This window comes from Hippichthys cyanospilos, chromosome 12 (genome assembly GCF_059441005.1).
Source record: "Hippichthys cyanospilos isolate Australia breed blue-spotted pipefish chromosome 12, RoL_Hcya_1.0, whole genome shotgun sequence".
Taxonomy (NCBI): domain Eukaryota; kingdom Metazoa; phylum Chordata; class Actinopteri; order Syngnathiformes; family Syngnathidae; genus Hippichthys; species Hippichthys cyanospilos.
The window spans coordinates 6,169,546-6,195,582 of NC_142380.1; the positions used below are offsets into that span (position 1 = coordinate 6,169,546).

Below are 26,037 nucleotides of genomic sequence, written 5' to 3' on the forward strand. Positions count from 1 at the left end.
AATTCACTGACCTTCACTCTTGCTTTTTTGCTCCCTCTCTTTTGTCAACGTATACAACTCAATTCAAATCCTCGCTTGCAACCCAAAAAAAACAATTGGCCAATGACACGCTGAAAAGTCGTAAGTTGGGGCACTCTTAAGTCAAGGTACCACTGTCATTGCAATTCAATTTCATCATAGTATGTCCCCTAGAGAACTAACGACATAACGGCGGAAATGAACTCAAAACATGCATGAGAACGTACCTGAGGGAGAAAGAAACGATTACCAATAAACCAAATCAAACCAAATGTACCCAAACGAGCAATCTGTCCCAAAGTGTCCCAAACAAGACGCCATATGGTTGAAGAAATGTCGGCTGACGCGCGACGTCATGCATTATGAAGCAAACATATGTTTGTTGTTGCAAAGCGCTCCCGTTCATCATACGTCGTCATTATTTTGCTACGTAAAGAGCGACAGCGGCCATTACGGAGCAGACGCAGTATGTGACATTCAAAGACGGCCGAGCCATTTAGCAAGGAAAGGTTATTGTTCTCGCCGCCCTCCCTTCACATACGTGATAAAATCACGTCAGCAGAATGGGAGCGCAACTTAATGATCCCTACGCAGAGTCGAGGGAGGCAGCTCGCATGTTGGGGCGTTTCCTCCAAAGGCCTCATTGACTTAGATAAGCCCCCGGTTGGACACAAGCGAAGGTTTGATTCCCCGATTGGGGAAAAACGGTGCTTTCACAGCGACAAAAAAGCGGAGAAAATCCGAGTGGCTGCGCTCAAACCGCATTTGACACGAGGTGACCTTGGCTTTGGACGTGCAGCGGCACAAAGGGCAAATTTCAGCTAAATGTCAGAAATTGGAGAAGGCCCCGGTATATAGGGGGGGCTCGTTAAAGATTCATGGGGCCGGCTGGGTGAGCCTGCTGATCTGGCTGCGGGAGGCTTCCTCTGCCTGGGCTGGAGATGCCATGGAAGCGCGGGATTATCAAGCGTACGCGTCAGCAACGCAGCGGTGAGGCCATCAACATCCCACAAATAGGGGCCCATTCAATCGCCTTTGTACAGGCGACATGACTCACTGCTTGGAGCGGGGAAAATAAATGCCGCCGCTCCCCTTATTTCACTCTCGCCAGGTCTTTCGGTCCGTGAGAAATAAAACATCGTTAAAGCTAAGTCATACATACAGTGAATCTATAATAAATCACAGCCGGGTTTGAAATTTCCAAATGCATTTGAATGCACCTTCGCGAGATGTCAACGCTCTGGCGATAGCAGACAACGGCGGAAACTTGTGCCGTAGCTTACAATGAATTTCTAGCGAATTATTTATCTTTACGTGATGAGTTTTCTCAAAACCAGGCGCATGTCGCGGAGACTAGTTCGAAATTTTTGACAAAGATGTCCATGTTTGGATCTCAACAACATCAACCTCCTTTACCCTTTCACTACTGATTCTTATGGCATATATTACTTGTTTATTAATCTAGGATACTCGGAAAGTTAGTTTAAAAATTCCCACTTCCCTTTCCACCAAGAAATACCACTCGGACTGTGACCGTATTTTCCGCACAATACGGCGCACCTAAAAGCCTTAAATTTTTTAAAAAGCTGATGGTGCGCCTTATAATCAGGTGCGCCTTATATATTGATCAATACTAAGATTTGGATCGTAGATGGGGAATGAAGTGATAAAGTAAGCTTTACCTGTTTCTTTTGTGTGTTTACAGTTGAACAAGGTTGCTCATATTGACATTGCGTTATTATGCTATTGAGAGTTTAGTTATTATTTGAGTTATTATTGTTATTACTTTGAGTATTACTATATTGTGATTGAAAAAGTTTTAAAATATGTCATTAATAGAGGGTGCGCCTTATAATCCGGTGCGCCTTATATGTGGAAAGGTTTTAAAATATGTCATTAATTGAGGGTGCGCCTTATACTGCAGAAAATACGGTATATCCTATACATAAAACATGCCAGAGAAGTGAAAATTATCACCAATCGCCTACAATACATAGTAAATAGCGTAATCCATCGTACACCTTCATAGCACATATTATCAAATTTTTCGGCAGTACTAGATCGTTAATGTGTATGGAAAAGTTGCTAAATGCCACTAGAATCTCTACATAGGTGTGCAATGAAACACTGCGATGCCATTTTATGTTATTTCTACCATTCCTATACCCACTGCAATTTTTTTTTTTCAATCTGTGGGACACATTGTCCCAACGGGAGTGAATAATTTACGGTCTGGAATTTGATTTCCCCAAGAGCCGAAGGGTTCAAATTATAACCCAAGTATATGAAAATAACCACGTGCCAAAACGCAGGCTCATGTGAAGTCGCAAAAGTCTCGGCTAAACTTGCTTGCTGGTACGCTGTAGCGCTGCGTAGCGGCCCACTTCAAGCACCGCCTTTGTAGTACTTATTTTTCAACACCATCTGTTATCTTTAGGCCAAGTGGAAAAAATAGTACGATGCGTATTATCATCAAGGATATTCAATTCACTTTTGCCTCCATTCGTTTTAGTTGGATCCAGAAGGTGTACAATCTGGTACTGACACAAGTCAAATTGTAGTCTGCACTGAACTGAGTTCTGGTTCAGTTCTTGTATGTTTGTCGCTCTGCCCCAAAGGTAGTCAATGAGACATTACAGCGACAACGCAAGCAGATGTTCTGAGTAATCTGCTGCAGTTATATACATCAAGCTATTGATCTGCAATCTTTTTTTTTTTTTGGGGGGGGGGGGCTGCTCATTTAATGCCATAAAATATATGTACAAAACAGAACATCATCATTCTTAACTCAGTTTTATTTTTTTTTTGAGTGAATGGATAGTGGCCAGCGCTCCTCTTAATATTATGCCAATTGTATAGATACGCAAACTATTATTTAGTCATCAAAAACACATTTTTCACTTTTTTTGTTCATGTTTTACTGAAGGGAAGGAGCGTTGAACTGTTTCATATGCTACTAAAAAAAATGTGGTTCAAAGTCACTGCTGTGCAGAAAACACATGTTAACAAAAAAGCTCATTTTCGCCTTTTGTCCAAAATAGCTTGTTTTCACCCAAATGACCTATTTTCAAACAGTGATTATTAAGGAAAACAATAAGGTCGAATCTTAATGTTCTTTTTCCAGGTTTAGAAAGGAATCCGATCATTCATATGGTACTAAACGTATCATCTCAAAAATAAAAACAAAGCTCATTTACATGAGCATACACTTCATACAATTAATATTTGTACGTATTATTCTGAGGTGCCAAACCTCTTCATGCATCATTTAAGCTCCTGTTTTTGAAGTCGATTGTTTTTACATTTGCAAAACACGGTGAGCATCCCAAGGTTGGATTCAAGAAAGCGTTCGAGTATGTCACGCAGCCATCATTTGGTTTCATTATCGTCATTAATCTCCCGCCGGCGCCGTGGCGTGGAGGCCGTCACGATGACGAATAGGCTGGCTCCAAGTAAAAGACACAAGTGCCTCAACGCAAGTCCCTCGTCTGGATGAGCGCGAGGCCGCCGCCATATCAATCAAAGAGCGGAGGCCTTCTGCTTGGCTTCGCATGGCCGCTTTCCACTCGCTTACCGCAGAGTTTGGACTCCGAGTTTTGTCCCATTAATGGAACAACAGGCACTTTGGTGCACTTGGTTATGTATTTTTTATTTTTTATTTTTTTCAGTTTTAGACTAACCTGTAACCTCTATAAGCGCTGTAAATTAGTAGATTACAGTCAAGGAAAGTTGATTTATGTTTTTTTTTCTTTTGTGAATGTTAAAAATGATACAGCTTTGGATATACTTGTACAATTTTCAAAAATGATAATCTCATAAACGAGTCGGAGGGCTTCAGGAAAATACAATTGAGAAGCACTGGCTTAAACAAACATGGAAATAGATTATGGAGAGTCCTTTTTTCAACACATTTTAACTTTTTAAAGTCATTGTAAATATATTTGAACAGCACAAAAAAAGTTGATCAGGTGATTGATTGAACATACTGTAAATACAAATGCCATCACAAACAAAATCAGAAGAAAATATCAATACAAAATTGTTTAATACAATTTTTTTGTTAGAGTGGCGATAAGTATGAAACGTATATAATCTTGCCTCCTACGTGATCTAAAAAATATTAGAAATCTGGTATATGTACAAGTAAATTATTTATATAAGTGTCTAACCCAAATAAAATAAATTTATGCCAGTAAATCATGTACCTAATGGAAATACAATTTTTAGATTTTTTTTGTTTGTTTTTTTTTTAATTCCCCTTCCAACAATGTGCTCTAAAGCCCCTCTAGGGTAAACACAAAATTTCTACATGTTTTAAGAATTGACCAATCACAGCTTGGCTTGTTAATGTCACATGACAAATTCAGAAAACAGGTACGACGTGATTGGTTATCACCTGAGCAACCGTGATGTCATTTTAAGTAGATAGCCGCTGAAAAAAATGGCTGCCCGTTGGGCTGGATCAAAGCAGGATATTGCCTTTATGATAGTTAATATAACCAATTATTGGAAAGAAATTATCAACTAAGCACACCCATATTCACATTAAGATTTTTTTTTTTTAGGGGGTTTAACGTGGTAACAATTTTCAAACAAATCTGAACATATTGACACATTCCAGAGGATGAATTTTGAATGGTGGCTACTTACTATGTTGTTCACGCTCTTTTAGATACTTTGTCCTATGTTCACTTACTGTATTGTGTTGCTTGCAAACCAGAATTGTTTGTGTGTGAAAAAAAATATACGCTATTCATACAGCATCGACTTTTTGTCTATGAGCCTGTGAGAGCTTTTTTTTGTGATTTAAACATGACACTGTAGACAGCAAAGATGAAGTCGGACGGAATAAGAGCTTAGATGCGAGTTTGGCCCAGTCGGACGCAGACCGAGCTGGGACTGGGACTGCGGCGGGGTCTGACACCATCAGTGTGAGTGAGCCACCCGATGGTGTCTGTTAAACACAAGCAGCCGAAAAAATTAATAAATAAATAAATGGTTCTTCTCGACGCGCCGCAGTGCAAATCTGTCATCCACGGCGGCACAGTAGTAGCCAGTGTTTTTCTAAGATGAGGAGATCTACTCTGTACTGGGGGATGGAGGCTTTTATTTTCCTTTTTTTTTTTTTTTTTTTTTGTTGCTGACTGTGCAGATGGGGAAGCCATTAAGAGGTGGCACTTGACACAAGCTCTTATGGTAATGAACTTGTTCCGAGGCAAAGTAGCACACAAATAAAAGCAGTAAAGCCTTTAGCCCTCTGGCATGGCATCCAAAACAAAAGCGTTTGTTTTTCTAATAAGTCGCATGTTTTTATCGAGCTATGACTCACCTTTCATATCTCATGTCCTTTACAGCTCAAATGACTTTTTTTTTTTTTTTCCGCCACTAATGGCTTCTGTGCTCTATTTCCTGCTCTCTTAAGTCAATACGCGGAGATGACTTGCAAGGGATGAAATCTTGCCTTTGTTCACGGAAAATGAGATTTCACGGAGCGTTTTTCTGATGGCTGCAGATTTTTCATCAGGTGACATCAAGCCTTAAAGGGTTAATCCCTTATTTTCAGCAGGAAAAAGTTATTAATTCGTCTTCTCATATATTTGATGACCAAATCGTTTGTTATGCACAATGGATACTTTCAGAAACACATTTTGCCACTTGACTGAAAATGACATAACATTTGTAATGTTCGGGTAATGACCAATCGCAGCTCAGTTTATGAATGACGTGACTAAACCGTGATTGGTTGTTGCCCAAGCCTTGAGATTGTGGCACGGATTATTCAGTGAATTTATATTCAGTGGGCAGAGAGTAGAAAATTGTTTAAGGTATTAATTTTACATGAAAAATAATTTTGTCATCAAATGAATTCTAGACAAAGTATGGGTTTATCATTGCTGAAAATGGCTAAAGAAATGGGCCATTCCTTTAAGAGTTTAGAATGAATGCAGAATTAGAAATTTGAGCATTTTAATTTTTCCTCTCTTGGCTTGCATGTAAATGATTAAACTACAGACTATTTTGCATTTGAAACATGTACGTGGTGGGGACTAACATAACATAAAGATGTGTTTGGGTTTTGCCTGTAAAATTCCGGAAGGGACTTGAATATTCATTCTCTATAAGAAAAAGGTCAAATATAAACAAATTCATGACAAGTATTTGATATGTCGGTTGATTTTTGGTTGATCACTAGAATCAGGTGTGGTGAAGGAAAGAATCATAAAAAAAAAAAAAAAAAAAATGTAGGCTCGCGGCTCTTGAGGACCGGGTCTATTCTAGTTGTTTTGTAGGTGTCCAAAGCTGGTCCTCGAGTGCCATTTTCCGGCATCTTTTTGATATTTCCATCTTCCAACATAACTGAAGTGATACGCTCATCTGCAAGCTCAGTGGAAGCCCGCTAATGAGCTTGATCATATGTTAATATCAAAAATATGCAGGATAGCGGCCCTCGGGGTCCTCCGTTATAGAATACATAGACAATAATATGCGTGGCGCTTCAGCCTATTAATTATGTTTGAAATGATATTTGCATTCGCGTTTTCACCTGGAATAAAAAGCCTTCATTTTTCCTCCCTAGATTTTAACAGAGTGCATTTCCATATCTCATCTTGAATTCAACGTCGGGCCAATTTTGCACACTCCCTGTGAATAAGAGGTCTTCAATTTGCCGGAAGTGGCCTTAAAAAGGTGTCGAGAATTCTGAAAAGTTTGATTGAACCCTGAAGCTGCCCTCTTCTTGCTGTGAGGCAGATTGGTTAATCACATGCACCATTGCATGTATATTTAAAAATAAATAAATAAAAAGCTTACTTTGCTTGGTTGCGGGACAACTGGGCAGCAGGATAACGCATGCTGAGCAAACAAGATTCAACCCTACGTTGAATATGGATCAAAATGAGAATATTTCTGAAAATGAAAGTGCCAGGGAATGATTTTTGGGGGGGCGGGGACATTGGGGGGGCAAGGACTTTTTTTTTTTTTATCAAACTGCAAGCTTGAGTGGCAGCAAGAGAATTTTGTGCAGGTACTGTATTGGCGAGAGCATATGTTTTGGCATTGATACCGCCTCTTGCTCCATCTGTCAGCTGAGTTGTGCATCGTGTTGTAAGGTCGCTGCCTGAGTGCAGCAAAGTTATTTAATGTCGTGCCGCAGCTCCCTGCCTGCTACCATTTGTCGCTGTGAATCAATTAAAAGCTACAAATCCATGCCGGCCGGCCGGCCTCGCTGCCAGCCGTGGTGCTGCATACTAAGAAGCTGCCTTGCGTTGACGGACCCTTTGGAGGCAGACCACAAGATGTCTCCCTTTGCTTAAGATGCTTTAGACGTTCTCTAACGTCTCTTTAAATTCACGAGGAAATGTCTCTGTGTCACACGATGTTGGACTTTTATTTCTTCGCAACTTCCCAAATGAGCTATATCTTATTTTGCATGGCTATGAAGGTGAAAAAGTCTTGTACTATTTGAGCAGCATGATGGTAAACGGTAGCTTTAGCCTTCAATTTCAGCCCGGATGATTCCGAAGCGCATTTAATTGCTGTCACTGTCTCATTTGGTGCGGAGCGTTCTCGCTGGCCCTTGAAGGACCTCGTCTAGTTATTCCTTTAAAGCCCTGCTCCTCCTTTTAATGAGACCTCTGGGGCTCAATTGCGCCTGGGGGGTGTTTGACAAGCTCACAGATCACGAGCCTTGGCAAAATAAAAAAAAAAAAAGTATCATCGTAGGCAGTTATTGCTGGTCTAAGTTTTGGAGGGGACAATATGTGGACAGACAAAAAATAGAACAGTAAAAATAACACATGGTAGAAAAAAAATCTAGCAGGAATATATGTGTAATACTGATGGCCAAGAATGACTTATGGCGTAAGCTAAGACGTTCATTTATGTAGTGATGGATAAATGAAGCTTCATGAAGCACGTGTGGTATGACTCTTATTGATGGCTTTCTTGATTTAAAAAAATAATAATTCATTTCCACTGCGCTAGCTTTCATGAAAACAAAGTACCATCTACAGCAGTAAATAAAAAGTGCTTCACGAAGCTTCATTTTGTCATCACTAAATGTTTGCTATCGACAGCGAGCTCGTTCCCTATTGGCCGTGAATACTTCAGAAGGCGGCACAGCACACTATCTTGAGGAGATGGCGACTGGATAAAGCTTGAAAAACCTTAATATGATTACGGTGGCGCTGTGTGACATCTGACGCAGGCACTAAATCATAATAATTACTTTGGCTGGGTCAAACCGCTGACAAGGGACATTCTTGTATCATGCAAACCAATCAAGCAAAGGGGGGTGGAGGGGGGGGGGGGCATTTTTATGGAGCCCACCAGAATCTAATCAATGCACTGGGTCACTAAGTGGAGCCACTGAGCTGCAATTGCAGGTTTACTCATTCACCTTCATCTCCCCTTTTTGCTTTCATTTCCGCGTACAGAATCGCTTTTTATTCACGTTTCATTTGATTCTTTCAGAGCACACCGACGTCAGTAGGACCAAGGCCAAGTCATTCTGATCGCCAGTGTCATCCAAAAGACACGTAGTTTAGCGCTTCCCATTCATCTTTTTCATTGTCTGTGTCCTTACGCGAGTTTAAAAGCCCAGCAGTTCATGAAAACCTTCAGTTTAATGCGTCTTCAGTGGATGTATTTTTAAAACTGTTAATACGGGCATTCCTATATGAGCAGATGTACTAGTCAAACATTTGGAAGCAGCCTTTAGGTCAGTGTTTTTTTCTTATTTGAACATTTCCAGTAGATTAATAATGAAATCATCACTCAAGAATATAGTGATGGAATATTTGATGGACAAAATACAAATCAAAATAGAATACGTATTGAGATCCCCCCCCCACCCCCCCCCCCCCACCCCCCTGCTGTGTGCACTGTGTTAATTTCCTGGCCTGCGACCCCATGTGCAAGTGCAATCCACAAATCGGTTTTATTGTCTTCGACTAAAATAAATTCAAGTTATACTCCGCCCAATCTGCATATTTAATCCAGACCTGCATGCAGCAGGATGGTGTTACAATAATAGAGCCTGTCTCCTCTGGCGTTTTTTTAATTATACCGACCTATTGATCAAACAACAAGCTGTTGTTTATTCAGTGTCAAGGATCATAAATTTTGCAACCCGGTTTCATGAAGTCGACTTTTTGTTTTCTGATTGATGTACTCCCTTCGTATAGCACTGCAAATCTACTTCATCACCAGTGGAGGGGAAGAACATAAAAAAAAATTCTTCTCATGGGCTGGCTCCACCTCGCCGTAGAGCGAGCCTGTGCGTGCGTGTGGGACGCAACAAGCTTTCTTTTCCTTTCAGAGGGGCTGCAAGTCAACGCACTTAAAAAACGGCGTCGCTTCAATCTGGGCTGCAGGAGCACAAAAGCAGACAAAGGCGCCAAGGGACATTTAGGATTTTGTGCACCATCTGCAACTGGCATTTTTCCATGGATGTCGGATGCTCTTCAACGTTGGGGGTGTTTCAAAGGATTTTCTTCACACCTGCTTGTTCTTTCTGGCAATAAATTTGTGGGCAAGGATCCAGTACGTCGTCTGGATTTTATTTCATTGACGAGTCACATCGGAGCGGGTTTGGTCGGGCGAGCAAAAATGCCATGCGAGTTGCGAAAGAATAGCCAGGAACAGCTCCATGAGGCGCGGAAGGAGATGTTGGTGAGTTTTCTCTCCAGGACCAAAATCCACGGTTTGAGGTTCATGCTGTCCCCGCACAAGGGTAAAGTGCAGAGGGGTGCGTGGGTGCTGGCCTTCCTGCTCTGCGTGGCCCTCCTTCTCACCTGGTCCAGGAACAGAGTCCTCTACTTCATGTCCTACCCAGCCGTGACCAAGATCCACATGGTGTGGGCTCGCAATTTGTCCTTCCCGGCCGTCACCTTCTGCAACAAGAACGTCTTCCGTGCGTCCGGGCTGACGAGGGACGATCTGTACCGTGGCGGCGGCTACTGGATGGACCTGACGCACGCCAACGGCACGCCGGTGGAGAGCAGCGTGGCCATCCTGAAGGAGAGCCGCCAGCGGGCTCTGCTCGCTCTGTTGGACCCAGGCGGCTACGCCGGACCGCCGCCCGGCCGCGTCAACACCACCGAGATGATGGCTCGCCTCGGACACCGGCTGGAGGACATGCTGTTGGCGTGCAGCTTTCGCGGTCGGGCCTGCGCCCCCGACAACTTCACCACTGTATGTACATTCGGATCTTCCTGGTGTAATGCAAAATAAATAGTACATTTTCTTGTTCACTGACCACCTGGTTTTGTTTGAACAGAGACAAGGACTTAACATACAGGAGAACTCTGTGCGGCTATAATTAAGCGACAATGACGTATTATTTTATGGTTTTTGCCTCGCTTGTAATTCTAACTGCTGACTGATCAGCAAGTTGAACAGAGGAATGTTTCTTTGTTTTTTGGGCTGGCTTTCATCTTGTCGGAGTTCGCTCCTTTGAGTGAATAAGAATCTTATCTCTTGTACAAGTCGCTCTCTCTTGCAGACCACAAGAGTGCTCTGCTAAGACTTGTGCCTTTGAAACTTCAAATTAAACAAACTCAAAAAAGACCATTTGTTTTCCAGACCGTTTTACTGATCTTGCCTAAATCCTAATAACTCCCCAACACTTGCTGATTGGCGGAGAGGAAGCTTCGCAAAATTTGCAGGAATGGGGGATTTTTCTTGTCCAAAGACCGGGGTTATAAAATCTTTGGATTTTGCTTGATCCCATCCTCCTTTAGCACTGAGCAATACTGGTGGGATAAAAATCTTTGCAAACAATTTGTTTGTATGGCGTAAAATCTATTCCGTATCTTCACCAATTGCTACAATGTCCCTGATACGGGTCGTTTGGACCCTGTACCATTGATGTCCCCGAGAAACTGGACGAAGTGGTTGGGGACAGGGAAGTTTGCTCTTCTGCTACCCCCACGACCTCTGACCCCGATGAGCGACGGATAATGGACGGATGGGGACTACAATGTCTTTATAGTGCATATTGTTTTGGTCCTTGCAAATACAGTTTGCTTTGTTAGCAATGTGAGACGCTTTGGAATGAGATGTTTGTTACTCAGGCATCCCAGCTCAGTCTTAATGAATCTTTTAGCTTGTCTAATTAAACATCTGGGGCATTGTGGCGGGACTTGATTGACAGCCGCGGGTGGCATTTGGAATGCAGATGCTAATTCAGACTTCAGCTTGACAACTCATACTGTAATGTCATCAAAAAATATTCAAAGGGAAAACAGATCGTGCCCCCAAGTCACTAGTATGAATAATTACACCTTTTCTTTTTTTTTTTACCAGCTGCATGGTTATTTTCTCTGTGGATTGTAAGACAGTCTATATTGCAAGGTATTACATTATTCGTTGTGTGATAATTATTTTTTTTTTTTGGTCCCAGTTTTTATATTTGATAAACTGGTCAGCCTATGATTATTTATTCCAAGATATTTTTTTGCAACCCTGGTTTGCATGTACCGTGCGATGTCATTTGTGGTGTCATTTGTTGATTTCTGAATGCTATACGTTCCAAAAATATAGTAATAAATATGTTTTTTACCCAGAGGGTTCTGAAATCAACCTGATAGTCTGCTTCAAAAGAAATTGAAAGGCTCAGACCTTCATTTTCTGCTCGATAGTTTCCCCTCCAGCATTGCTGCAGGTTTTCATATTTGTAAAAATGCATGAATATTGATTGAGCTGTCAGTGTTTCACCCTCAACTCAAATTGGAAGATGTGCATTGAATCAACTAACATACGGATGATCTGAATAGTGAAATAAATTGTAAAAGGCACCTTGCTTGATTTCTCGAAGCAGATGTACATCTGCGAGGAGAAATGACACAGCAGTCGCTAATTAGCGTGGCAATACCAACCCGATTGAGTTTGTCGGTGGGCTTCCACTTGCTCGTTGCTTATTTAATCAGGAGTAAATAGGACCCCCTCGTGGGACATTTGCAGAGAAATTGGCCCGAGATTGATAGCCGCTGCCATTAGAAATCGCTTGAATATTCGGTCGTGACTCGCGAGTCTCGACATGGATCACACGCCTCGTGCAAATAAAATGGGACATGGCAAAATATTTATATCCTTGAAGAAATAAATTAAGTTTATTAAGCAAAGGCCACTGTGTACAGTAGCTACAATAGCTCAACACGTCATGGCTAACGGCTAGCACTAGCATACATGTAGTTTTGCTTTATTGGCATTATACAGCTCTTCGTACCACTTTGATAAATGTCAAACATGTTTCAGCTTTCAGATTTATAATAGCATGTTTATTTGTCTGGGGCAATTTATAGTACAATTTAAAAACAACTCTCTAATTTAAGAAATGATGCAGAAAACATTTAGTAGGCTTTAAATCCTTCAATATTGGCTTCTTCAGTTTCTTGGTCTTTTTTCATTCAACCTCAAGTTGTAGATGATGCTTTGTTATCCAGAATCAATTTCTGCTCACACTTGTGGATTTTCGAGCGTTAATAGCAAGACTCTCTCCGCCTTTAAACTGGGACGATAATCCACTTACCATGACTTCCTCAGGAGTTGAAAATTAGCTGAAAATTAGGCGAAAAGCTGCAAAGGTTGTTTGGGGATTTTTTTTAGCTTTCCACTTCAGAAATTAGATTGTTTCAAAGTGAATTGTACCTGAGATTAATTAAAGTATTGGAAATCATCAAATCAAACATAAAAAAATGCAGCATTTCTTATATATATATATATATATATATATATATATATATATATATATATATATATATATATATATATATATATATATATATATATATATATATAAAGAAGTTCTCATCTTCAAGGCTATGAAATTTACCGCTAGCTTCAAAGACCAGCAGTTGTGGTCCACAAGTTATTTTTGTGGAAAAAGGCACACTCCTTACAGTTCAAAACTTACTACATGAAAAATGAAGACACTTTGTCTCCTTGAAGTATGATGATTCTTTGCGCATCTATAGATTGAAGCCGAAATCCTTAATTCAATTCAAACGAATCATTTTGAAAACCTCAAATGGAACGATTTTCAGCTCTTTGTGTGTCAAACAATTGTGGAAGAAAAGACTTCTGCTTACGTTATGGCTGTTTTCTTTCCTCCAGATTTACACCCGCTACGGCAAATGTTACACTTTCAACTCGGGGCTGGACGGCAACCCGCTGCTGACCACCTTGAAAGGAGGAACGGGCAACGGCTTGGAGATCATGCTTGACATTCAGCAGGACGAGTACCTTCCCGTTTGGGGAGATACAGGTTAGAGCACAACTTTCCTTGAGGGAACAGCTTCGTGGTCTTCACAAGATCTTTTTGTATGCTGAATAGCAGACTGAAGCACCGCAAATTAGACAAAGGGGCAAATTGCTCCCAATAATGCAGTATTGAATTTGCAGCTGATATTTGACATGAATTTCATTGAAGAGCCACGGTGGGCCGCACACATTCCTGAGCGGCGTGTCATGAATCTAACATGCGATCTTGGCTTCTAGCATGGCGTTCCGCGCCGCTCGGCGTCCCTGCTGTTAAAATGGGGGGCACAAAATCCGATTTCCGCAGGCGAGTTTACAGTGATCCAAGTGTATGTATATCCGCAGACGAGACATCCTACGAAGCGGGAATCAAGGTTCAGATCCACAGCCAGGACGAGCCGCCCTTCATTGACCAGCTGGGATTTGGCGTGGCCCCCGGTTTTCAAACTTTTGTGTCATGTCAGCAGCAACTGGTACCCCATTTTTACCGCAATCGCAAGCTCCGCATCCTCGCCATCCCGCTTCGCTGCCTGTTTGTCGCCCCCCTCCCCCCCTCCAAAATCCTCGCCAGGCTGTCACCACTTTCTCAGAGCAAGTTCTGATCAAATGCATATCAGTCGATTTAAGGGGCCTCATTAAGAGTGTGAAAAGCGAGTCGCTAGCCTCCTTGTTGTTCCTGGATTTTTCATCTCTATTTTTAGGCGACAAGTTTGAGTGCAAGAAAAGGAGAGTGGTAAAAATACTGAACTTGGTCTGAAAGATGAAGGCTCAATGAGTTTTTCTAAATATAACGCTCACAAACAAGCTTCAAGGCACATTCTCTTCAGAGCAATTGTTTTGACAACATTTTGCGAGTTAGAAAAACACTTTTTTTTAGCTGGGATGAGAACATATGCAACACGACTTTTCTATTATAACCCATGTGCAAGTTTATGTCCATTTTTTGGATGAATACTCTCGCTGTATTTGAGCCATTTCAGCTCCATCTTCTTTCAATACTTTCCCTTCACAAGACATGTCACACCAAAGGGAAAAAAGACACAAGGGAGCTGAAATTTCACCCAGATGGTGACATCATGTCAAAGTTCAACTTGGCACAACTGCTTAGTTAGCATACTACCAGAAGTGTGCCATCCCTTAGCTAAAATACTGGATGAATGATGTAGAAAAAAATGAAACAAAATTGTGCAAAAACATTAAAATCTCAGCCTCAAACTATTTTTAGCATGAAAGTCTTCACGGTGCAGTAAATACATAACTGTCTTATGTCAAGGCATTCGGATCTGTAAGTACGCGTGTTGGGTTACTATGCCAACACTTAGCAGCAAAAACTGAGAAATAAACTTAACAAAGGCAAAAAGGAGACATTAGTTTTAATGAGCATATCTTTCGTGTCAGCATTCAAATGCTTGCGGCTGTTTGTGTCAGACTTGTGCAAGTGTCGATGTTCACAGTGAATTTGACCATCAACCTCAATGACAAATGTTTCCTGGTGACACGCCGTGACTGGAAACGCTGACATTTCACCGGCCTGCCTTTCAACGCTCTTGGTGAAAGATAAAAAAAATGTCAAAAGCCGCTCAGATCGCAGGTTTTTTTTCTTTTTTTTCCATTTCAAGCAGAATATCATGGGATATTCCAACTGTGCACTTGGACACCACAAATATGCTGACAATCCTGCATACCGTGTCGCTTTACTTGTGTTCAAAACTCAACAAAGATGTATCATTCAGCCCTTTTGGCAAGTAGAAAATAATATGCGTTGTTAATTATCACAGGGACTCGTCATTTTTAATCATTTGTGAAAGGCGGCCCCATGCATCAGTTCAGGCTAAAATTACCTCAAAGATATTGCCCATTTGTTACGCTGGAGCTGCTACAAAATAACAGATGGATGTAGAAGTTGTCTGATGATTGATTTGTTCAAATTTGAAAACAAGTGCTTAATTTTACTACTATTTTGAACATTTTTTTAGAGTGCCACTTATATTAATTAATCTGAATTTATCTTTATACCAGACATCATATATCATATATATATATATATATATATATATATATATATATATATATATATATATATATATATATAAACATGATATTATATAGGGAAACTAAAACTTGCAAAATTCAATGATAGATCAATAAACTACTATAAAAGTAATCCTTAATTTCAGCCCCACATTTTTTCTCTCGAGGAGGGGATGTTGGAAACATTCCTAAAATCGATATTGGCTTTTAAGCAGTTTTCCGAAGTAACATTTTCACAGTTTTGACAGCTCTCGCTCAGCTAAATGTTCAGCCTTCAAGTCTTATTGACTTTTGGGGTGTATTTTTCCATGAAGCGCTTTTTCAGTAAGGAAAAAAAATGGAACGTTTCCAGAGTCTTTGTAAGCATTTGAATGAATGACACGGGCTGTGTGTTCCCTTGCCCGGCCCAGATGAGACATCTTACGAGGCCGGCATAAAGGTACAGCTTCACGCTCAGTCCGAGCCGCCTTTCCTCCACCAGCTGGGCTTCGGGGTGGCCCCCGGCTTCCAAACCTTTGTTTCCACTCAAGAGCAGAGGGTAGCGTACAGCGCAGTACAATCTGTTTGTCTGGGCTTGCTGCATGCCACAATGTCCACCCTGGCTCATTTGTTGGTGCACCCGCACCCACCCCCTCCCATCCCCCCTGTTGTTTCCGTGCGCGGTTTCTGCAACAACATCGACATGTTTCTTCACTCGTTCATCTTAGCTAGCTCGTTCCAATCATCCTTCATCCCAATTGCCAGGCAACCGTAGGTTCGACCTTGCCGATGCAACATTTTGAGGCCTTTTCCAAGGGTCTTTACAAAGAAACGTGTCTTGTAAATGTTTTGCTATTACTGCCAAATTGGAAATGCTTGGACAAACAGATGGAGGGAAAAAAAAACGGTTAGAGTTAGTGTCATGGTAGGTGGATGGAGCACGGAGGCCAACCTTGAGGACTCGTCATAAAATACGAAACTGAGTGACCCGCAATTCTTGTTTGAAAAGAAGGACGTTTCCCTTGGATACGTCTTGAAAAAACAAATGCTTGAAAAGATATAGGAAGTTTGCCCTTTTTCGGGGTTGTTTTGCAGGTATCATTTGTTTGAAACAAGCAAAATTTTTCATCTAGATTTATAACCCTTTAAACTCATGGCTGACTTGACATTTGTTGGCAGCATAACAATCAAATGCAGCTTCACCATGTTTGTTTGAGCCAACTGCAACCCAGTTTAACTTTCACCCCATTTGACACATTGGTGTTAAAATTCTTATTAAATATGAGTTTTATTGGACATACATTTCTAACCAGGAAGTAAAGAGACTGGTCCCTAAATGTGTGGCTGCCTTGCCCACTCATACAGTAGTTCAATGCCGGCTTATGCGGATGATTGAGACTATTCCAACAGCGTGAATAACAGGGCCGAAAACAGGTGTTTGTCCGACATTAAAATGAAAAACTGCATCAATATACCGCTCTCACTAACATGCGTTTGTCCTACTAAATCAGTCCCTGTGGGAACCTAGTATTCATAACAATAGTTCCGCTTGCAGGTGAATGATTTACTACAGACGTTGATTGTCCAGATGTGTACCCCCAAACACACGTTTTGGGCGCTTTTGGCATTTTCTACAGTAAAACATTGTTACTAATAAAGAAAACGTTGCAGTTTATTTGGCTGACCCGGAGAAAAATCTCTCCTCCCCAGCTCCGGAACCAAAATGAAACTAAAAGATGTAGATAAGGTCGGTGTATAATTTCTCTTGATCAGGGGCTACGGTGAAGCGTAGGAGAGGTACAAATTTCTTCTGTCGTCATTCGCATCCTTCAAGCCCTTTTTATTTGCTGAAGGAAAATAACAATTTGTAAGCGTTTAAGGTGAGAAATTAACATTGAAACATGGTTAAAAGCTTATTATGAGCCAATTTAAGGTGACTTCAGCCATTTCGTGGTGTCCTTCAAAAACGAAGGAGTCGTGGTTGCAGTCAATGTTAACCCTACTGGATCAGATGGTGAACAATTTGAGTTTTTAGCAAGGCTTGAAAACTGGCCGTGCAACGCAAAATTCTCAGCACCATAGACTGCCCACCTTGACATACTGCAACTGTCTGACAAGCATCAATGTGTCCAAATGAAGAGCTATCATTGTTTGCTTTGGAATGTTCAACTCCTTGCCATAAAAGTGATGGATTACACTTGGGCGCGGATGTTAGTTTTACCTCTGAGACGCTTGAGGAGCTCATTAGAGTCGGTTTGGCACGCTTGTTGTTAAATGCCTCGCGCTGGGAACTGGGATGGAGCTCGTCAGCGTGAGAAACTTTAAAGAGGCCTTGTCATGAAAAGTCTACGTTTTTTGTCGCGTTTAAGTTGGTTTCTCACCTTGAACACTCGGAAAGCATCATTTTAATTTATTTATGCATTTCGAAGCATTCCTTGCTTATTCTGCGCTCTCGCAGTAAATATGACTTGAGAAAAGCTTATGACGAAAGCCTCATACCTCCCCTACACCGCCATCATACACGCCAATCTTATTCACGTCTTTTAGTTTTCGTTACGGAGTTAAAGAGAACAGATTTTGTAGTCAGTCAAGTAAACGACAACGTTTCATTTATTACATTTTAACGTTTTAAAAAAAAAAAATGCAGGAGCATTGTTTTGGGAGCATACAGCCGGATATTCAATGCCAGCTACCCGCTGGCGGAACTAATGTTAATAAAAGCTGGTTCCCACTGGGACCCATCTGACAGAGCAGGGGTGTTCAAATTTTTTCCTCCGAGACCCACTTAAGAAAAATCAAAGGATGCAGGGGCCACTTTGAGTTTCTTTTTGTTTGTTTTTTTTCATTATTTGATCTGTAACAATCACGAAATTAATCAAGCATTTGCATATTTTTGCAGTTTTTGTTTTAAACTGCGACCTGACCAGCTTTTTGTTAGGCTAATCATTTCGTATTTTAAAAGATTTTGGATTGGTCAGAAAAATAGTAACTCATCAGACAATATCTGCATCGTAGCTGAATCCCATCTCTGTATTCAGAAGCCAAACAAGAGCAAAACCTTTACACTCTTCTCTCACAGGATTGTGTTTATTATTTTTGTCTTCTTCACCAAATTTGTCTTCTTGTTGTGGTGTCCAGCGTGTATTCCCATGGTATTCTGCTTTCCCCTCCTGCGGCACTCGGGCTGCATCCCTAATCTTCTGCATGACGTCTGCTTGCGGCCCATGGATAATGTCAGTGTGACCAAACATTGTGTTCTTGTCCGTTTGTTTTGGACCCGGTTGTCAGTATGGATGTGCACACTTTTGCTTGCTGTAATGGTACACTTGTTTTTCTCAGCTTCAGTACCTCCCCCCGCCTTGGGGAGACTGCAAGTCCACTCCCATCGACTCAGAGTACTTCTCCACGTACAGCATCACCGCCTGCCGCATTGATTGCGAAACTCGCTATCTGCTGGAGAACTGCAACTGCAGAATGGTCCACATGCCGGGTACAAAAACTGTATTTGGCGTCCTGTCTCGCCTCGGGTCTAACTGTCACCTTCTTTCGACGCGTGCAGGGACCTCCACTGTGTGTACGCCGGAACAGTACAAAGACTGTGCCGACCCGGCCTTAGGTGAGCGTGTGTCTGCTGAGGAACATCACTCTTTAGAATTAATTCAAACTAGAACATGATGTTTCTTCAAATAATGGCCTCAACACAGTTACACAGAGAAATAATACTACCGAATTTCTCAGAGTACAAGTCGACCTCGCTTATAAGTCGACCCCGCCTTTTTTTACTTCAATTTGGGTGAATTTTACAAAAACATGAGTAAAATTCTACTCCTGATTTACAATTTAATTTAATTTAAGTTGTCAAAAAGCCCTAAGAGTCATTATCACTACCTGACACGCCAAATAGCGCCTCCGATTTAACTCACGGATGTCCTCTTCTTCCTGCATGTCATTTGCGCAAACATCCTCGTTAGTCATTGTTTGAAATGGAGGTCTTCGGACATGATTTGCTGGTCATCTTACTTGGGATGTTTTTTCCCCAAATGACGACTGTTGTGAGATCGTGAGAAGGTTGGCCTTTACTGTTTCTCCCCCACCTGCCGACATCCATTGTTCAAGCGCACGTCCAAGGGCTCAAAGAGACAAGCCGTCTTTTCCTTTTCGTAATGAGTCAAAGTCCACCAGAAAACTAAAATTTTGACATCATAGGTTTATATTTTATTTTAGATTGAGTAAAGTGCCAATTATATCAAATTTTCAGATACGTTTTCATGACATGGCTGACAGCAAAGGTACGATGGATGAACTCAGCAAAGGTTGAAATAAAGAAAAGTGCACCGACTGGCGTTTAAAGACCCGGCTTGGATAAGAGCGGAGGCCATTATTTGAGGAAACGCACTAGCTGCATGTTGATCGGAAAGGATCTATGGGGTGCAGTGCTATTTGCTTTCATGGAAAGTGAACGATGGCAGCCACGGCAACTGTCATGATGTGTGCTGACTTGTTTTGAACACGTGCAGCTTTTTTTGTCCTCAGCCATGCCCACGCGTTTGACGGCCTTTGATCATCCACAGACTTTTTGGTAGAGAAAGACAACGATTACTGTGTGTGTGAGACCCCCTGCAACATGACACGCTATGGCAAGGAGCTGTCCATGGTTAAGATCCCCAGTAAGGCATCTGCTAAGTATCTGGCTAAGAAATTCAACAAAACTGAGCAGTATATTGGGTGAGTATCATGTAGATACGCTGTGTCAGTGCGTCTCAATCTTTTGACACAGAGTGCCTACCTCAAATAATTCTTAGATCTCCAAAAGGGCCGATGTGAAATTACAGTAGCTTAGGCAATCATTTTAAATGAAGCGGAGGTTATAGAATACTACCTTGCATTGGCACTTGCACGAGCTCTGAACAGGTCAAAGTTTCCATCCACTTTCTGTCACCAAATTGTCATTTGTCCAAGTGCAAGCCTCCAATGACACTCCCTTTTGGGCAATCGGCCAAAACGAACTGATCTACATACACAGCAATTCTGGCATTGTGATTTATTTTTTTCCAGGTTGCATACTTCCCTTTAAATAATGACTCGATGAAAACATAATTTGGAAACTTAAATAGCCATTCCTAAAGATGAAATGCAAATTGAATGTATCTGCACTTGGATGCTATTGGTATTTCTACTTGTAAAGTGAAACATTTATTGTACATAAACATAGAATATAATTAAACATGGTTTGAAAATAAATACTCTGCATACAAATATGATATATAAATATATCAAATGGAACACATTGAAAGAAGAGACTAGGGAGCTGAAATTCCATCCAGAAGGTGACAAGTTCACTAAAATACTACACAAGGGTTGAACTGTGTTTTACACAAGATAAATAGCAATAGTATTGAAGTATAGCTCTTTTTATGAAGCAATAGCTGTTCAAAACATTATATAATTAAAGTTGAATTTAAGTAAAGGTTCGAAACCCCAACCGTTCTTGAAGATTAAATGAAAAATATATTGTACTTAAAAGGTCAAATGAAATACAACTGAATGGGGGCTGGGGAAACAACTCTAGTTCAAGGCCCACTCAAGAGAGCCTGCATACCGCAGGTGGACCACATGCCAACTTTGAGAATCTGTGCAGTAGATGCTTGTGCATGCATGATGAGTCTCCATCGTTCACCTTCAACGTAACAAAAATGAAAGTGTACTAGCCGGCCAGATGATAACGCGTGGGAGCTAAAGGTGTGCTGCCTGTGCTCCTCTGTGACTTTACCCCCTCAGAGAAAACATCTTGGTTTTGGACATCTTCTTCGAAGCTCTGAATTACGAGAAGATCGAGCAGAAGAAAGCCTACGAAATTGCCGGGCTTCTCGGTAAGACGCCGGGCTGGAAAATTGATGGGCGGTAATGCCCCCGTTGCTCTTGACATGTGAACAAGTCATATCTGTCCCATGTCATTTTCATGTCTTCTTCAAGGTGACATCGGCGGGCAGATGGGTCTGTTCATTGGAGCCAGTGTATTGACAATTCTGGAAATATTCGACTACCTATATGAGGTAAAGCCACACAAAGGCATTTCACATCAAAGGGAAATTGAAAGAAGACAGTAGGGAGCTGAAAATTCACCCAGACGGTGACACCATGTCAAAGTTCAACATGGCTTGACCACTTAGTTATCGCACCACCAGGAGTGTGCCATTCCTTGTCTAAATTATTATTAGAATGATCTGGAAGAAATGACCCAAAAATGGTCAAATTACATGAAATGATTGCGTTCATTTATGTTGCTTATGATGACATCATTTGCCTATTTCCGAAGCTCGTTTTGTTTTTGTGCCTTCAGGTGTTCAAGGACAAAGTTTTGGGTTACTGCATGCGCAAGAAGCGACCACAGCGCTGTCAGAGTGACAACCTGGTAAGAGACCACAATTTCCTTCAACGTTATTGTCCACATTGAAAGAAGACAGCAGCATTAGAAGGCCTTCATTATGAACTGGCTTTATAGCATTAACCTAACAAATACTACACTCTATAGTCTTTATTTATTGTTATTGTACATGCAGCAGAATGTTAGACGTGCAAGGCTGACTATTCTCCCTGAGGACAATAATCGAATTTAAAGCTAACCGCTGACATTTGTCAGAAATATCAAACTGTCTTGTGCTGGATCTGGATTTGGATCTAAAAGCAGTTTGTAGCTTATACGAAACAATTTGCGAAATTACAGCTTTATTCATCTAATTCATTTTCATAACTCTTTGTTTGAGTGGTCCTTAAAATGTCAGGGGTTTTAGGTTTTTTTTTCATTAAAACTACGAGAAAATAAACCGTAAATGAGGGCAAAGATTGCATGCAAATCGGGCCGACTGACGGACATAATAAAATCACAAACGGTCATCATATTTTGTGTGGGACGTTTTCACTTGACGTTTAACTTTTGATATTTGCTGTACTGTGCACCATCCTTGTCATACATTCATCACCTCCTCTTCTTAATGTCACATTTCTCATTAGTCAAGTAAAAGTCCATTTATTTGAAAGCAGTGTCTTCCATCCCCTTTGTCATCCTCCAATACCTTGCCTCATATAATGCAGCATCTTTATCGCCCGCCCCCGCCACAATGCTTTTTTTTTTTATGTCAAACACATAGCGCCTTGCTTTCATCTCAGTCACCCTCACCCATCTTTCTTTTCATGGTGTCTATTCCAGGAGTTTCCAGAGAGCCCAAGCAGCCCTGGTGTCACACCTAATCATGCCCCCAGGTAGCACACCCCCACCCCACCCGCTGTTGCTAATAGACGCTCCCACGCTGTCATTAGGCATCTCATGCACACCCCCCCATGAATTCACACGTGTGTGAAAATTTGTCTATTTGTCTGTGGAAAACGACCAGAAAAGTTGGACCAGGAGCAAATCAGAATTATTAGTTGCTGTTATTATGACTACAAATAGTTATAACAGTGTAGCCCCCCCACCAAAAAAAAAAAAAAATACAAAAACATAAAATTCCAATTGTTGTTCAACTATATTAGCTGCACTTTTCTGTAATATAGTTCCACATGCTACAATAGAAAAACAAATAATATTTTATAATTATTATAGTAAATTGTAATTATAAAATGATGTATTCATTGCTTTTTAACATTACTAGATTTAATTGTTTAAAAAATGACCTTTCCTTCATTAAATTGTTTTTAGAATAATTCTGGCAAATTTCTTACCGTATATCATCAAAGCAGCTAATTGCTGAACACTGAGGAATAAAAACAAAAAATGCAAAAATGGAATATTGATACATTGGACACCCTCACTCCATCTGTACGTCAATTTCCAAACAAACTTCATTGTCTTTCTTTTTTTTGTCTTTTGAATCCTAAATTTGATTTCTTCTGTGTTTCTTGTCTTAGTTTTTGACCACAGCAAACAAATAGTAAAGATAAGGTGTTCACTAACCTGGTGAACGGCACGCTATTCTTTGTATACCAGTTGTTAATATTAACACCAAACATCATTATTCATTTATTTGAAGCAGCTTTTCTTCCTTTTTATTGATATTGTTGATTTTCCACCACAGCCTGTTGACGAGGGGTCTCAAGGCTCGTCATTAGCTACGCTGTGCCCTACCCCTAAAACGGGTGCCCAATATATAGCATGCATGCTATTTTGGTAGCCACATGACATTAAAAAAAAAGTCAGTCATCGCTTGATTGTTGTTTTTTTAGTGCTCTTATTGACAGTTTGAATTTTCTTTCCAAACAACACCGTGTGAACGTAATTCCTACTCACGCTGGGAAACAAAAATCATCAAGTTGGTTGAGTGTTATCGTGACTATGCTTCTGGAAAGAATTTCAAACTAAAAGTGCACCAACGCCGTTTGTGTAATAAGTTACACAAAGTTACACAAAGAATAAGTACAGTTTATTTTGAAGGATAAGATGACTTACTCACAGCGTTTGGCTTTGACTATTTTACCACAGCTTGACAGGTCTTCTCAATTATATTTTCCCAAGACCACCCCCCCAGGAAAGAGAAAATTTTTCACCCCCCCCCACACGCTCGACGCACTGAACCTGGATCCTTAACATTAACAAAAGAAAAAAGCAAAATAATCAACTTTTAATGTACAACTGTTCATTGTTTTTTACAGCGTTTATACAAGTTAGACCTTAGTCTAAAGCAGAAAAAAATATGAGTGCATCAGACTGCCTGAATCGGGGGAAAAAAAAAAGATGAAAATTCTTACTTTATTGTATTACCCTTCACATGACAAAAACAAAGCCTCTTCTATGGGGTCATCTGGATCCCCCTGGTATCGCCTAGCGCCCCCCCTCCCCCCCCTTTGGGGGCCTGCCTCACTATTTGAGAATCACTGGTAAGATAACTTAAAGTCAACCCTCTACTAATTCACTTCCAAAAACATACTTTTAAGTATCTTACAAGAGTCTTGAGCATTTAGTCCCAGGCATTTTATTTACAAATATTTTTTCCTTTGTCCTAATATTTGAAAATACAAATCTGTAAATTAGTACCTGGGATTGAATGCCTGGACTCTGTAAAAACGTACAAATCCATCTTTGGGATTGAATGAGTTAAATGCTAAGTAATAAAATATTTAATGAAAGGAAAAAAAAAATGTCGCTACCCAAAAGTAGTTATACATAAAGTATAAGGTCGAGAATGAGAGCAAATAAAGTTAGCGAGCTATCGTGCTCGTTCTACTCCGTCGTTGTGTGTCTTTTTTTTCTTTTTTAGCGTGTTTCATTTTGATGCATCGCATGTTTTGTTTAGTCAAGTGTGGAGTGCGCTGGAAAATAGAAGACATACGCATCCGTTGATGCATTTCAGCCAGCGTGTGTGTTTCTACTCAACCACATTTTGCCTCCAATTCACCCGGGAAGCAATCGTGGGGGGAATCTTCACTTTGCGCGCTTTACGGACGACTTGAGTCGATTTGATTCTCCGGTGACACCGAGACTTTGTTTCCACCAATAATGGCGTTTTCTTCCTGCCCCTTGTGAAAATCCATTACAAATTCATTGAAAAGCCGTATTACTTCCCCGTAGCACAGAGGTGCACTTTTTTTTTCTCTCTCTCTCAAGGCTGGAGAGCAGATAAGCATCACTAGATGCATGTTATCATGGCAGCCTTTGAAAAGACCTTGCAGCTCAGAGCCAGCACATAAAGCTTGAAGGTGTCCACAAATGACTATGCCGCACATCCTTTTTTCATTAAATAGTGACCTTCGCTTGAATAAATTTGTCCCGAATTGTCAGCATGTTGCAGATGTTTTCAGATGTTTTATCAGATAATCAGTCTGCTTTAATGGACTACAAAAATCTATTATCCGCAGTTGAGGTTGAAGGGAAACTAAATGAGCGGCATTTACCAGATTGGTTAGCAAATACGCCTCACAGCTCAGAGTTGCGAGTTCGGTTCCGGCCTCCTTAAGTGGAGTTTGCATTTTCTCCCCGTGCTTGCGTGGGTTTTCTCTTAGTGCTACGGTTTGGTCTCAAATTCCCCAAAACGTGCATTGTAGGTATACTGGACACTGCAAATTGCCGTGATGTGTGATTGGTTGTTTGTTTCTGTGTGCCCTGTGATTGGCTGCCAACCAGCGCAGGCAGTACCCCGCCTACTGCACAAACACAGCTGGGAGAGGCTCCAGCATGTCCGCCATACTCAAATGGATGGACGGTTTTATTTTATATTTGTTTTAAAAGATTATTTATCATTTTATTATGATTGTTTCATCATTCAAACAATCACCAATTGTCTTAAAGGGATAGTGTGTAAGTTTAGACCGTTTTTCAATATGGACAGCAGGAGGTGCTGCAGGTGCTGCATTTACCATTGTCCGTAGATATAACAATCATGGCCGCCTCCGGAGAAGTGCCACCCTCATGTAATATAATTCAATAATAACTAGACCTATGATTATATTTAAAACATACTGTTGGTCATTAAGAACACATTCATTTGCAAGTTTTTGAAATTACAATCATTTAATTCATTCTTCTTTTATGAAAAAACGGTCTAATTTTTACACACTGTCCCTTTAAGACGCTGTTTTAATTCATTTTGTCTTTATGGAGTAAGAATGGAGCGGATGAATGAATAGGGTCATCATTTTGGCCAATACCGCCCTCTACTGTCCAACGACGTGACGTCACAACTGCCCTCAGGTGTCACGGGAAAAGCCAGTCATTCAGTGGTCTTGCTTGGAAGTTTTTTGCAATTAGTTTTCCTTTAA

General features: G+C 40.9%; 1 protein-coding gene across 5 annotated transcripts in view; it reads left to right on the forward strand.

The window, feature by feature from the left end:
• Positions 1-26,037, forward strand: part of asic1c (acid-sensing (proton-gated) ion channel 1c) — a 67,571-nt gene that overhangs the window by 39,057 nt on the left and 2,477 nt on the right. The window contains exons 1-10 of one of the 5 annotated variants that reach the window (XM_088428646.1): positions 9,374-10,212; positions 13,135-13,285; positions 13,624-13,751; positions 18,628-18,778; positions 18,848-18,904; positions 19,860-20,013; positions 21,067-21,158; positions 21,262-21,341; positions 21,629-21,700; positions 22,496-22,548. In XM_088428646.1, the coding sequence (XP_088284772.1) occupies positions 9,469-10,212; positions 13,135-13,285; positions 13,624-13,751; positions 18,628-18,778; positions 18,848-18,904; positions 19,860-20,013; positions 21,067-21,158; positions 21,262-21,341; positions 21,629-21,700; positions 22,496-22,548 (1,682 nt within the window). In that variant the 5' untranslated portion in view covers positions 9,374-9,468. Of the gene's footprint in view, positions 1-9,373; positions 10,213-13,134; positions 13,286-13,623; positions 13,752-15,719; positions 15,848-18,627; positions 18,779-18,847; positions 18,905-19,859; positions 20,014-21,066; positions 21,159-21,261; positions 21,342-21,628; positions 21,701-22,495; positions 22,549-26,037 lie in introns of those variants that run through there. The other 4 variants (XM_088428648.1, XM_088428651.1, XM_088428650.1 and 1 more) reach the window with 4 other exon arrangements.